Source organism: Pteropus alecto, unplaced genomic scaffold (genome assembly GCF_000325575.1).
Source record: "Pteropus alecto unplaced genomic scaffold, ASM32557v1 scaffold95, whole genome shotgun sequence".
NCBI classification, from domain to species: Eukaryota; Metazoa; Chordata; class Mammalia; order Chiroptera; family Pteropodidae; genus Pteropus; species Pteropus alecto.
In genome coordinates this window covers 1360019-1373943 of record NW_006441071.1, presented here as the reverse complement: position 1 = coordinate 1373943, position 13925 = coordinate 1360019, and the positions used below count along the sequence as shown (strand labels likewise).

The window sequence follows — 13925 nt, the reverse complement described above, 5'->3', positions numbered from 1 at the left end:
CTGTCTGTCCCAAGTAATCCTATGGGGTTTGGTCAGTGTACCCCAGTGGTGGTTGACAGAAAGTCTTTGCTGTTTGGCTCGTGGGAATGTTTTGGAGGGCTCAACTCAGGTCCCCTACAGACCTTCTCCACCCAGCCCTTACTCCTGCAACCTATTTCCCTAAAACACCCACCTCCCCAGGCAAGATCCCAATAAGTCCAAGGTAGGCTGAAGGTCACAGCAATGATTCCCTTAGTTCACCTCTTGCGCTTAAGAGGTAAAGCTCAGACCAAAGGTTGATGCCCCTTTTCAAATAGGTACTATAAATATACTAGAGCTATCCCTGAAAAGATGCATTTGTATTTATTTATATATAATTTTATATATATATAATGTTTCTTTGTGTTTGTATACAGGTATGCATTATTCTCTAGGCTTGGAAGGAGAGGTACACTACAGGAACAGGCAGAGTGTGTTCATGTGCATCTATGTATAAAATGTATATTTTATATGTATATACACAGCCTCCATCATTGTTTGCATCATTACAACGAATGTACCTCCGACCAGCGAGGAGTACCTGTCAGTGGTGAGTGGAGAGAAGCCTCAAATGGACAGTTCTCTTTGTCTCTTGCATGAAGCCGGTTCAGTAGGCAAGGGTGAAAGCAGTCTGTGAAGCGAGCCGGTCCAGTGCGAGTCCATCCTTCCTCACGTCCACCAAGGAGGGACACTGCCTCTTCTCTAGAGGTCAAGGAACCTAGAACCCAGAACGGGGAGGGACCATCCAGGCTGTCGGTTTAAGATATGGCTTTTCCTGCTAGATGGAGACTGGGCATACAAGAATTCTGTCTTCAAGGAGGACGCTGACCACCAGGAACACAACGTAGAGGCCGAACATGATGAAGCCCAGCACTTTGTTCATCCGCCACTTGCAGAGGGCGATGGAGAGGATGACAAAGAGCAGCATGATGAAGAGGAGGACAATGGCACAGAAGAGGCCATTGCTGCTGACGGCCACTGGTTGGAATCTGTGAATGATGGTGTACAGGAGCCAGGGCAGTGGGAGCCTGTGAGGGAGAGAAGCAGGGGTAGGCAGGAGGAGCAGGTAGACATGTCGAAGAAGGCCTACGACATAATATTAACTTCTTGGAATCTATAACTGGAAATGACTCATAGTGAGTCTTGTTAGGCTTGCTATGACTCAGGCATGGCTAGCCCGGGAAATCACATAAGGGAGGCAGGTGAACTTTAAAAACCTTTATTTATGTCCCGACCGAGTTAGGGAGAATGGAGAGAATTTGTTCTACCGTCGAATAAAATCGAAGATGTGACTGCAGGAGGTGGTTTCTGAATTGGATTTGAAATAATTTTTTGTTTCTTTTCTAGCTGTGATTGAAATGTTGCTTTCAGCCCTAAAGAAGTGAACTGGAGGATTTGGGTTAGAAGAGGAAAAGACAAATGAAAAGGTATGGATATCAGCAGTGAAAACGGCAAAATTATTTTTTAAAATGGAGAGAGAAAGCGAGTATAGCAATGATTTAACAACCTAAAAGCAAGTGAAAATAAGTGATGATGGTGGGGGCCATGATACAATATAGTCGTCTGAAGTTTATTTTGGAAAAGATGGGACAATCTTTTCAGTAAAAAAGGTCTTTCTGAAAGATTTGAGAAAGACTGTATGTTACATTTGTGATGTGATTTTTAAAAACTTTACTGTGTATTTTATACCTGTTCTCCCCCTTTGCATTTGACTTTTAAAGTATGATAATATCTTTTGTTTCCTATCTAGAGTGGCGACCCTAAAAGACATTAAGAAAGCTGACTTCCAGGTGTACCACGAGAGTAGGTTAGGATTCTGTAGGAGAGTAACATAGCTGAGATGCCCGATTCAGTGGCGTGTGTATCCCCAAGTGGCTGGGTGCAGCTGAGTTCCACCCACTGAGCTTAACAATGGAATGGTGTTTAGGAAACGTGGACCCAGCCACCCAGCTGGCTGAGCCTACTCCACAGCAAATGGCTAGGGGAGATTCAGTTTGGGTCTAACTCAGGGGTGTTGAAGAGGAGGCACCCTTTTGAAACAAAGTTCTCCAAAGGAGAAGCATGTAGCATGAAAGAAACAATGAGGTGAAAAGGGCAGTGAGTTTACACACTTGTCTCCTCTGCTAGAGAGAGTGCATGTGAGAGTAGAGCCTACACGTTATGCATCTTTGAAATCCCAAGGCCTGCCACAGGTAAGACCTCATCCAGGTGCATATGCTAACCTGGGCCAAACTGAAGTGATTGATGTGACAGCCTCATGGCGATCATCAGTACAGATCACCTACTAGAGCCTGGTTGGGAGGTGCATATGTCAGTGGATACGTTGAGAGGGGTGGGCTCCACAGGGCCAGATCAGAGAACAAGGTGCAAAATCAGCTTTCTGCAGGAGGAGGCAGCCCTGGCATTCTGAGGTCAGCAATGGAAAGTCAGAGAAGGGCTAAAGAGTGCATGGTGGTGATGATACAAAAATAAAAACTTCTGCTAGGGGCTTGTCCACCAGAACTCTTCTTCCACACTTCTCATCTCTTATTAAGACACACACACACACACACACACACACACACACACACACACACACAATTCTGGTGAAGTCGTGGTTAATGGTACTACAAATAGGTAAAACCCTTTGGGGGAAAAGTGACATCTTCATACTTTTTGGCCTGCCAGTTCTATTGGCAGGGATCAAGCATAATGAAGAATTTGAAATGCAGATATAAGTTTATTCAGAAAAATAATTATTTCAGTGTTACTTCGAGTAGTGAAAAATTGGGGATACCTTAACCTCTAATAATAGGGAATTTGTCAAATAGTGAGCTATTAAGTTGATATGATGTTATGTAGCAAATAAAAATAATAAGCTTATGAAGATGCAGGCAAATAATCATATAATTCTATATTTAAAATGGATACATGTAAAAAATAGCAATGCAATTTCAATAATGTAAAAAATACATGAATTAAAAAAGGGTGGTGGATTATCATTAATTTTTATTTACATTTTACATGTATTATCTAAATCTTTTACCATGAGTATGTATTAATCTCATAAGCAAAAAGAAAATTCAGGCAAGACTATGAAGAAACTTTACACTCCAGGACTTTATGAATTGCTATAAACTCTTGGGAAAGACGTTTTGGAAAAATATACATCGATAGCCATCAAAATACTCATCATCTTTAATTCATTAATATTTCTTGAAGGAATTTATCCTAATTAAAATAATTGAAGAGGAGGTTTTTCTGCATAAAAGTGTTCATAGAAACACCCATAATAGCAGAAAATTGGGAAAAAAATAAAAAGGTCTTACTAAAGGATAATGGTTAAACTGAAAAGCCATTTGAAACCATAAAATATTAATTATGAGTTATGAATAAGCTTAGAAAAATAGCTGATATACTAATTTACTAATAGATGCCTACTCAGTGACAGGCCTTTAAAATGGAAAAATAAAAGCCATCTAAGAGGACAAAACTGAATATTCCCTAAGTAAACTTTGTGAAATATTTGGAAAAAAACATACAGAAGCTAAATGTTTTTCTCGGGTAGCAGAATTCAGGGTGATTTTTCTTTAAACTTTTATTTGTTACTAAATATACAATTTAAGAACAATGAATAAAAACATCTTGCAATTTCCTAGAATATTTATCTTTCAAAAGCATGACAAATATGGCTTAGAACACTTGTAATTTTTCCTAATTTGTAGGATTTTATCTTTTAAACTACAGAACATTTGTCTCTCTCTCTCTCTCTCTCTTAACAAGAGATTGACCAAGATAACTACTCTAAATGTATAGGCAGTAGAACTGAGAAACACTGTTTATATTATGGATATTCTTTCTTTAAAACATACACCTTTTAAGGTATCCATCCATCCATCCATCCATCCATCCATCCATCCATCCTACAAACATTTGTTAAGCCACTACCATGCATTAGGTAAGGTATTAGGTTTTGGTGAATAATTGCTCTTGGAGAGTTCACAGTCTAGCAGGCAGACTGATGTACATGATCATGGCATGTGTGGAAAGTATACAGGAGCAAAAGCTCCCAGGTCAGGCTCAAGAGAATCAGACAAGCTTGTATTTTAGTTGACATTGAAAGGATAAGTTAGAGTTTCAGGCAGGAAGGACTCTTGAGTGACAGGGGCCAATAAAGAAAGGAATATGGTAGGAGAGGGCATCTTTGGAACTTAAAGGTAGTTCAGACAGTGGATGATCAGAGCAGGGTTTTGTGAACAGATAGTGCTATAGTTGAGAGCACAGACTCTGTTCAAATCTTATTTACTAGTTGTATGAACTCTGTGCCCTTGTGTTTCCTTATCTGAAAAATAGGGATGTTAAAATACCTCATGGGTCTTTGTGTAGTTTAAATGGATAAAAATGTACATACAATGCATATAAACATTGAATGAAAAAAAATATTATGTCCATTAGGTAATAGGAAAGTATAAGATTATTCAAGAAGTTCAATGAGAAAGTAGATGCATTTTAGTGAGTTTCCAAATTCAAGTTTTAAGAGGTCAGCTCTTCCAGGAATATAGGATGATATCCCATGTTTTACTTTCTCAGGTGTCTGCCATTCAAGTTATTTATCAGACTAATTTTACTTTTGATGAGTTAAATGAAATGATAGAAATTAATGACATTCCTTCCCAATCTGATCCACTTTAGAGATTATCCATATTGAGAACTCCAGTTTGCTTAACTTTAAGAACAGACCTCATCTTTTGACTTTCAAAAAACCTGGAATACCTTTACCAGCAAAGATAAGCAAATGATAATGCAAATCTGCCAGTTTTACCAAGGACAGAGATGAGATATTTTTGCTGGGCCTATGTTTGGTCCAATTTGATTTACAATCCAAATCTCACCTGAGGTGGGTAGGACATTTAATTAGAATTAGAATATGGACAAAAAGTAAGGAACAACTACCAGAGCATCTCTGTCATGCTTGAATATTGAATATTTATAACACATAGCCAATGACATTGTATAAGCAAAAAGTATGTCCTACAACATCTGTCCTGTAGGCAGGTGTGTGTTTCTGCTTGTTTAGGGATAGCTTATTCTTCACTAAGTTCCTAGAAAATGAAAAATGGAGTTGGTGAAATTGAGTGATACTACCAGTCTTTACTTTCTATTAATATTGGTTAGTTTTAGGCTCAAAGATCCTGGTCATGTCTTCACAGCTTCTGAGAAGACAAAGACAGCGATGGAGCTGGTGTGCACCTTTATAGAACTATCTTTACTCACCCTACGGTGATGTCAAAAATGTTGCTTCCAACAGAGCTGGATACAGCCATGTCCCCAAGGCCCTTCCGGGCCACTATGACACTGGTGATAAGATCAGGGATGGAGGTCCCAGCAGCCAGGATGGTCAAACCCATAATTTCCTCACTAATGCCAATTGTCTCTCCAACCTAAAAGTGATGACAGGAACAAATAAATGAGTGTTTTTAGTCACAAAACCATCAAAACCACAAATATTTCAATGAAACACCCTTTTAAATGAGTTCCTACTCTGCACTGTGCTGAGTGTTGAGATGATAAAGAGGAATAAGCCACAAACATTGCCATAGAGGGGTTTATGCTTTAATGATACATGGACCCAAGAGTTTGGGAATGTTCACATAAGGATTAAATAGACAATCTCAAAAAAGAGCTACAGAGGGCTAGAGGGCAGCCTCTATATGGTGTTACTAAAACCGGGTAGAGGAAGTAGAATATTAGTTATTAAAGTCAATTGGTCAGTGGCTTCAGGGGCCAGTACACCAAATCCTGTGGCAAATTTGCCCTTGGATTTACCATTGACGGTTAAGGAGTTACACCCAGTATCCCTGTTTTTCCTTAACATCTCCTAGTGTTGATAATCTACTCTTAAACACTTAATACTATCATTTCCATAGGAAACTTGATTTTGGGTGGTTTTGGATATGATCATACAGAACTGTAAATCAGCAAGGTAGCTGTGAAGAAACGATCAGTTAGAAAATCAGAGGACCTGTGTGCAAGGTCTGGCTCTGGCATTTATTAAGTACTCGATCTATTACTAACTGAACCAATTGTACAGTGTATTTGATCCTCACTTTCTTACCCATGAAGTAGGGATGATCATACCTTCAAGGTGGTTGTGAGAACTAAGTGATAATTTGTGGAGAAGCCCTTAATGTTATATCATTATTGAAAAGCAAGGGGAGGCTGTTATTATATTTCCTTTTGGTTTTTGTTTTTTAAGACTGATGAATTCTGTCATAGACAGTGGTTGTGCCTCAGATGAAAGCTCCTCCATTCTCTTGGCTAATCTGTTTGTCTTCTTATCAGATATACATATGATTTGCAAATAAGGGATGCAAATTGCCTGGCAGCAGTACACATTCAGTCAATAATAGTTACCACTATTATCTTTGAGAACGTACAATCTTCATACTTTGTTCTCTCATTCATGTGTTACGACAAACAATTGCTGAGAGTTTATTCTTGTGATGGGCGTATGACAGGTATTGAGTCATACGCCCATTGCAAGTGGTAAAAGTCAAATACATCATCATTTTTGTAAACTGAAGCTCAAGGAAGAGACCATTTTGTCTTCATCCCCTTTCCTAAGAGCCAGTTTGAAAGGCTGCTAAGGTGAGTGGCTGCCCAAGAGAAAGTAAGTGTCACCGAGTCAGGCAAAACCTTGATGTCCCTCCTCAACCTGAGCTGTCCTGGTTTCAGGCTTCAGAGGGCAGACAGCAGTTAGGCTTGCTTTCCTTATTGCATGCCTGTCTGGGGCTATGCAGATTGGACCCCATGCTACAGGGGAAGGCCTGGAGACAAGGGTAAGTTAAGTGAAGTAAATTTCTTTAGTCCTAGTATATTTAACTTATCAGACACGATCCTGTGTGACAGTCTCAGAAAGCAAACACATTGATTAACTACTTGGCAACAGAAAGAAAAACCAGGCAAATGGTGTCACTCTTAAGGTCTTACCTGGTGTGCCCACCAGACCATCAAGTACGAGAATATTGCGATCCAGGCGATGGAGCCAAAGAACGTGATGGGAAAAAACTTCTTTGATGACTGGAAGAGAACCAAGAAGAGGTGAAAGGATCAGTGCTATCAGCTGAGGTGGTCTGATAGTCCAAAGCTAAAACCACCAATGCAGCATGCAGTCTTGGTAGGATTGGCAATCAAAAGGCCCTAGCCATTCCTAGTCAATCTGGGACAGTAGGAATGTCTCTTAGGAATGTGAAATTAGTTGGAGCCAAATCATTGCAAAGCTAGTGCTTGACATGGAAATCTCCTGATGAGAATGTCTATTCCTGTTTTGGATGCTCAGAAGCCCTTTGCTCTCACCCTTTCCAAGGCCTGCTTTCTCAGCCTTGCCTTCAATCTATTAACTACCCCACATCTTCCCTTCTTTTCTTATTCCCTTTCCTTTCTTCGGCTCAAGTTCATCAGAATCAGTTTCTATTGCTTCAACTCGTGTTTCATAATAATCCACATGCCAGAAAACCTATGGCATTAATTATATTTTACAAGAAACAGGAAGAATCAGTAAGTTCAAAAATAGATTGGTTCTTCTTATGGTCTCATGAATTATCAAGAAAAGCCACACAAAAGAAGCCATCACCACAGTTTCTATAAATCCCTGATGATGGCCAATCCAGGACATTTGAACTACACATTTGATGGGAGTAGACCTGGGTAGAGATGCCCAACTGTGTTGCTGTCTATGGGATGGCAGGGTAGAACCTCTTGGGGGTGTTTTCTGTCCTGTTCTCCAGCCCTAACTATATTATGTCCAATTCTACCTCTATCACTGGACTTTGTGCAATCTCAGGCTTACAGTAGGAGCACTTTTAAAATTTCTTTCAAATATCAGCTGGAATCAGACACTCAAAATGCAGTGTTTCTTACCTGACCCCACTATAGGAAAATCCAGGCTTGCACTACCATTGGTGGTGTTCTGTTGAGACCCTTTTTGCAAAATCAAGGTCCTTTAAAACATGCTTAGATAGCATAATGTTCTCAGCCTCTCACCTATTATTGCCAAACAGTTTTTACTTCAAAGCTTTCCACTTTGAGAAACAATCTCATTTTTTGCTTTGATAATGTCATCCAATTTCATCCAGAGAAACAAATCCTGGAGTTGACTGGGATGAAAGCTATCTCAGTTGTCTAAAGGGCTGACCTTGGGCAGTCATGTAGAACACTTTTTGCCATGGCTTCTGAGAACTTCATTAAAAAGAAAAGATAAACTTATACACGGCAATCTTTTGAATATCCATAAGAGGAACACAGTCTCTATTGCTCCAAACCAGGCTTATGTTCTCTTTACTGATTTCAACATCTCAATATATTTTTTTTATTATCATTCATACAGTTCTGTTAAATTTTACAAAATCATTTCTCTCTTTAAATGATTGCTGCATTTTTTTTTTTTTGGCCATTCGTTAGCTGGGATATCTGGAAGATCAGTGGGCTTAATTAAATTGGGGGAGGCAGCAGGTCATAGGGAGTAGTCACAACCTTATTCTCAAATGCTTCTCCCACTGCTACCTTTTCAGTATTAGTGAAAACCTCTTGAATTCAATTTGGTGCTTATGATTCTTAATCAAGAAGCCAATTAGTAGTGAATGGACATATAAATGTATCTTGGTCTAGTGTTGTATTAGGGACTCATTAAAAAAAACGTTAAAAATAATTTTTCTTTAACTTTTCAGGCCTTTATCATTAACTAGGCATAGGTAAAGGCTGGCACCTACTCTGTATCCAGATCTTGAACTAGACATAAAATTTAAACCTAGGTCTATCTGACTATACAGCAGGTATTCTAATATCTAGGTTATACTGATTCTTTCCAAAAGAAAAACAGTGCCAATAATACTCGGCTACAGACACATAATGATTATCATCATCACCATAAGACTGGGCTATGATCTGAATGCCAGAAAATATAAAGAGCATCAGGGAAATATAGACTAGCATTCCAGCTGTATGGCCATCTGTCTCACCCAACCTCTCCTGTTGGTCCTGTTTTGGAACCATCAACCCCTCATGCATCAGCAGTTTGGTTAAGTGTTTCCCAACTGTCAAAGTACCTTATCATTTCCAATTTCACAGCCCATGTAATTCCTCTTCGTTCACATTTTCTGAACTATTCTCCTTATTTTGCCTCTATAGTCTCATTCCAGACATCACTGCCCAGTAGCACCTGTGCAGTTGTTCAGTTACCAGTCTCAATGGAAGGAAGAAAATAGCTCCTGAAGCCAAGGTCTGACACGTTAATTTATGGTTAGTAATAGTGGCTCATCCTGACATCTGCTGGGATGGGCCTCATACTAATTAGCAAAAAGCAAATTGTGTCCATGTGCCTACCACTTTGTTCCCAATGTAATGGTTTACTTGCATAATTGACAGCTAATGTTCTCATTAGAAGCTTTTAGTACATCAGAATGATATTTTCTTGGCTTGCAAAATGTTGCTGGACATTAGCTGTTTGCACGAATTGGCTATATCTTTACTGACTTAAACTCAACAAATATTCACTGAGCATCTACTCTCTGCAAGATTCTGGGACATAAATATTTAGCAAAATTCTCCAAAACAATTCTATTAAAGATTAAAACTGTGGCCTCTGGATTAATAGGACAGTATTGAAATTCCTGTTCACCAATTACTAGTGATATGCCCTGAGACAAATTATTTAACCTCTCTAAGCTTCAATTTCTTCATCTGTAAAATGGAGGGAATAGTAATATCTAGTTATTCTGAGGATTTTGTGCACATCAAGTGTCTAGCAAAGTGCCTGGCACACAATAAGAACTCAGGTAACAACGGCAATTGTTATTCGACGATATTCTCATTTTGGTTTTTAAGAGATGAGGACACTGAAACTCTGCCTAGTGTCTTGGCTTTGCCTCTTACTAGCTAAGATGCTTTGCCTCTTGCGTGTCCAAGTGTGCTTGGGCAAGTCACTAAACTTCTCTGAGTTCACCAATTACTTCACCTTTGCTAGAACTGTGATTGGTACATAGTAGACATAATAAATGTACTTAGTGAATGAATCAGTGTGAATAGAAATCGCAAAATCCTAGCTCGGTTCTCATGTACCTTTCTAGTTTTGATAGGTCATGTTTTGACATCTCATTAGATGTATTCCTGACTTGTAAAAATATCCATCCTAAGGCATGAGAGAATATAACTTTTGGGGTCTTTATTTGTTTTACTATTTTCCATTTTCATCAAAGACATGTTCCTCATTATGGTTTACATTTTAGTTTTATTTTACTTTCAAAACAAAGCCATTAATTTAAGAAAACTATAAAAGTGAAGCCTGTGCTAATTATCTGAGCTGGAAGTGTGCGTAATTCAGCAAACACTGTCATATAATTTGCATATAAATGAAGTGGAAATAAAAACAAGTGGGAGTACTATTTACTCTGAAACTAGATGTATATGTTTTTTAAAAATCACGTTTTCTTTGTAATTATTGTCAAGGCTTGGGACGTTCGGAGGAGGCAGGGCTGCCAGGCCCTGAGGAAGTAGCAAATGTCTATTAATGAATATATTTGTCCCTTGTTCTATCTCTTCCTGGATAATTTTTCAAGAGGCCCTTTCAATGGCCACAACATTTTCTCCCATCAAGTGCTGAGACCTATTTCTCCACCCTCTGAATTGTGGCTGGAAGTGACAGTGTGCAGATTCCAAAGTACACCCCAGGAGGACTTTGCGGCTTTTGTCCTTGCTGCTCTTGGAGCTTGGCCATCACGTAAGTAAGCTCAGGCTACCCTGTGTAAGGATAAGAGACCATGTAGAGCAGAGACAAGCTGTTCCTCTACACCAATCAGCCCCAGCCATATAAGTGAGCAGCAGAACTGTCTAGCTGAGCCTAGCCCAAATTGCCAATTCATAGACTTATGGGCTTTAGAAAAATGCTTATTGTTTTAAGCCACTAAGTTTAGAGGTGGTGTGTTATACAGTACAAAATAATTGATACAAATCTAATAAAACCCTTCTGTGCTAATAATCATGATCAAGAAGCCATTTATTGGCTTTTGTGTCAATTGGCATGCTTTCTTTTATTTGACATTTCATATATCTAAGGGAAACCATGTAATTCATTTAAACCAGTATGCTTTCAGAGTAGATTGGGACTATCCTGGGCAAACTGGGTTATATAGTCATCTTAAATTTGCAATATTGTATTGATGGCTATCTCTTTATGTTTTCCTTAATCACAGAATGTCATGGCTGCTGGGGAATCTAGAGATCTTCCACCCTGTACTTCACAGAGGAAAAAATACGAGGGTCCTGAGTTGAGAAGTGACTTTCCGAAGATTGTACTGCTCATGAGTTGTGTGGCAAAAACCACCACAATCGACATGGTAAAATGAGAATGCTCTGGAATTAGGAGACTCAGGTTCGAGTCTGGCTCCTCTCACTGATATAGCTGTGCAGTCTTGCTCTGTAGTTATACGTGGGTATGCTTCGTTTCCTCTATTAAGTTTAGAGCTCCTTACAGGTGGAAACTGTGATTCTTGTGTCTTTATATCTCTTTTAAGGCACAAGCTTGATACTTGGCATATAATAGGTACTCAATAAATATTTGCTGAGGAAATCTAAAACAACCAAATGTTCCACCTGAGAGTTTCATTTCTGCTTGAGACAACATATAGTATATCCAGAAAAAGACAGAAAAAATCCAATTCATCCCAGGGATAGCACTTGGGAGCACAGTGAGTGCAAGCCCCACTGGCTAACCTAGCCTAGGCTACATGGGCTAGCTCTCAAGGTATGCTGCACAGTGAATGACCAGTCAAAGATATTGTAGAGGAGACTGTCATGTACAGCTGCATTTTCTTGCTTTGTACCCCTGGGAATTGTAGCTTTAGCCAGTACAGTTGTCATGATCCAGGTTAACTACTGCCATGGTGGAGTCTTGGTTGTTGTCCAGGAATTGCTAGTTAAGAACTTTGATCTTGGACGGATTTCTTGTCTTTCCAGCTCAGATCATGGAGAGGATGAGCACTTCGTCAGCCCTTTACCTAGGAGTCCCCCACTCAACCCTGAGAGCCCAGGGTCTTGAGTTATTCGCATGTTCCTCCCATTCCTGTACATTTTCTTGATTGCTTTAGTGGTCGTGTGCTGACATCCTCTCAATTAGTCCTCTACTCTGGGCTGTACCACATTAGGCCTGCTTTTGGGATGTAGAAAATTGTGTCTGTCTTTTTGATTTTCCTCCCTGGGGCTGAGCAAAAGCATAGGGCTAAACAGAGCAATGGAAATAGAAAGAGAAAGAGAGAGAGCGAGTGAGTGAACAAGCGCATGTGAACATGCACATCTAGGAAATGTCATGTGATGTGAGTCAAGAAGAAACTGAACACATTTCAGTTATTTAGCTGTAGGTTTCTGGGAGGCCAGGCCTTTGCATAGAGCAGATGTTCTGTTATTGTGGCTTGAATAAAGAAACCTAAACATTGCTTTAAGTGAGCAACATCTGTCACATGCACCCTTTAATAGGAAACCTCTAACGCCAGGAGTCCTGACCGGGCCTGATCTTGGCAAGACATGGCTCCCCACCAGGCTGGATTATTTATAGGCCAGGCTCATGAGACAGAGTTTTTCTTCTGTCTTTTTTCAAGTGAGGAAAGTGGGATCATCATGGGACTCTTAAGACTTATGTTAAATTGTGCCAGTATTCTATTCCAAATCCTTTTAGAAATGATGTTTTCAGATTTCCACCTTCTGGCATCATGAAATATGAGAAGCCCAAGCTGTGTGGTCACATGGACCTGGATCTGAATCTCAGCTCCATCCCCTAGGAAGTGACCAGGCATGAGTTAGTTAACTTCTTTGTGCCTAAGTTTCTTTCTACTTATGCCTATCTATCTATCTATCTATCTATCTATCTATCTATCTATCTATCTATCTATCTATCTATCAATCATCATTTTCTTCTTATACTAGCTGTTTCCTGAGATTCCACAAAATGATTTATTGAAAATACCTGGGCAGAGTCTGATGCCCAGTAGGTACACACTTTTGTTGAATGAGTATGTGTGTAGGGCTATAATAAAAAGCAAAGTTGTTTCTCCTTATCTCTCTTTAGGTCTTTCATCCCGTGGGGCACTGGCTTTAGAACCTAGTTTAACAACACATGGTGAGGCTACCTTTAGGTTTTCCAGTAGACAATTACAGCTGAGTCTAGCCTTTGAACCATCTTTGCCTCCAGATTCCAGCCCCCAGCCATCTGAATCACTCTCACCAATTGAAGTCTTCCCAGTTGAGGCCCCAGGCCTGGCGGAGCAGAGACAAGCCATCCCCAATGTGCCTTATTCAAGTTCCCGGTCCACAGGATCCACAAGCAGCATAAAATGGTGGTTGTTTCACACTGTTAAGTTTTGGAGTGATTTGTCATGTAGATTCAGTAACCCGATGTGTCCAGAGAAATTTCAGGCATATGTAAGTGTACACATGTGTATATGTGTTACCCCCTTTTCTTTTTAAGACAAACAGAAGCAGACAATGCATAATGTTATATCATGGAATCAATTCAAAAACGCTTTACTTACAGGTTTGCGAACATCAGGTAAGGTAACCCAGAGAGGAAGCACTATGGGGAGGACAATTAGGAATGTGACTTGCTTTCGGGGGTTGGAAGGCCAGGCCAAGCTGAGAGGCTGACTCTCTTCATCCTCACCCATTTCTGTGGTCTGCTATAGAAAGAGAGAGACAGAAAGGAATCTCACTATGGAAGGGGGACACAAAATGCCATATATACATGCCTTATTGTTAAATTGTACACCTGAAACTTACTGGATTTTGTTAAGCACTGTCACGAAATATATACATATATATAAATTGAAGATAAATTAAAAAAAAAAATGAAACAAAAATGATGACGATGTCCACAGGTCACAAGA

At 39.6% G+C, this 13925-nt stretch overlaps 1 protein-coding gene across 2 annotated transcripts in view; it reads right to left on the bottom strand.

Annotated features, from left to right (window-relative positions):
• Positions 1 to 389: 389 nt before the first annotated feature.
• The window catches only part of SLC24A2 (solute carrier family 24 member 2), a 208854-nt gene continuing 195318 nt past the window's right edge, over positions 390 to 13925 (bottom strand). For both annotated transcript variants that reach the window (XM_025051383.1, XM_025051384.1), the window contains 4 exons: positions 13575 to 13718; positions 6988 to 7077; positions 5272 to 5438; positions 390 to 1046 (listed from right to left, as the gene is read on the bottom strand). In XM_025051383.1, coding sequence (XP_024907151.1) covers positions 797 to 1046; positions 5272 to 5438; positions 6988 to 7077; positions 13575 to 13718 — 651 coding nt within the window. In that variant the 3' untranslated portion in view covers positions 390 to 796. The remainder of the gene's footprint in view (positions 1047 to 5271; positions 5439 to 6987; positions 7078 to 13574; positions 13719 to 13925) is intronic.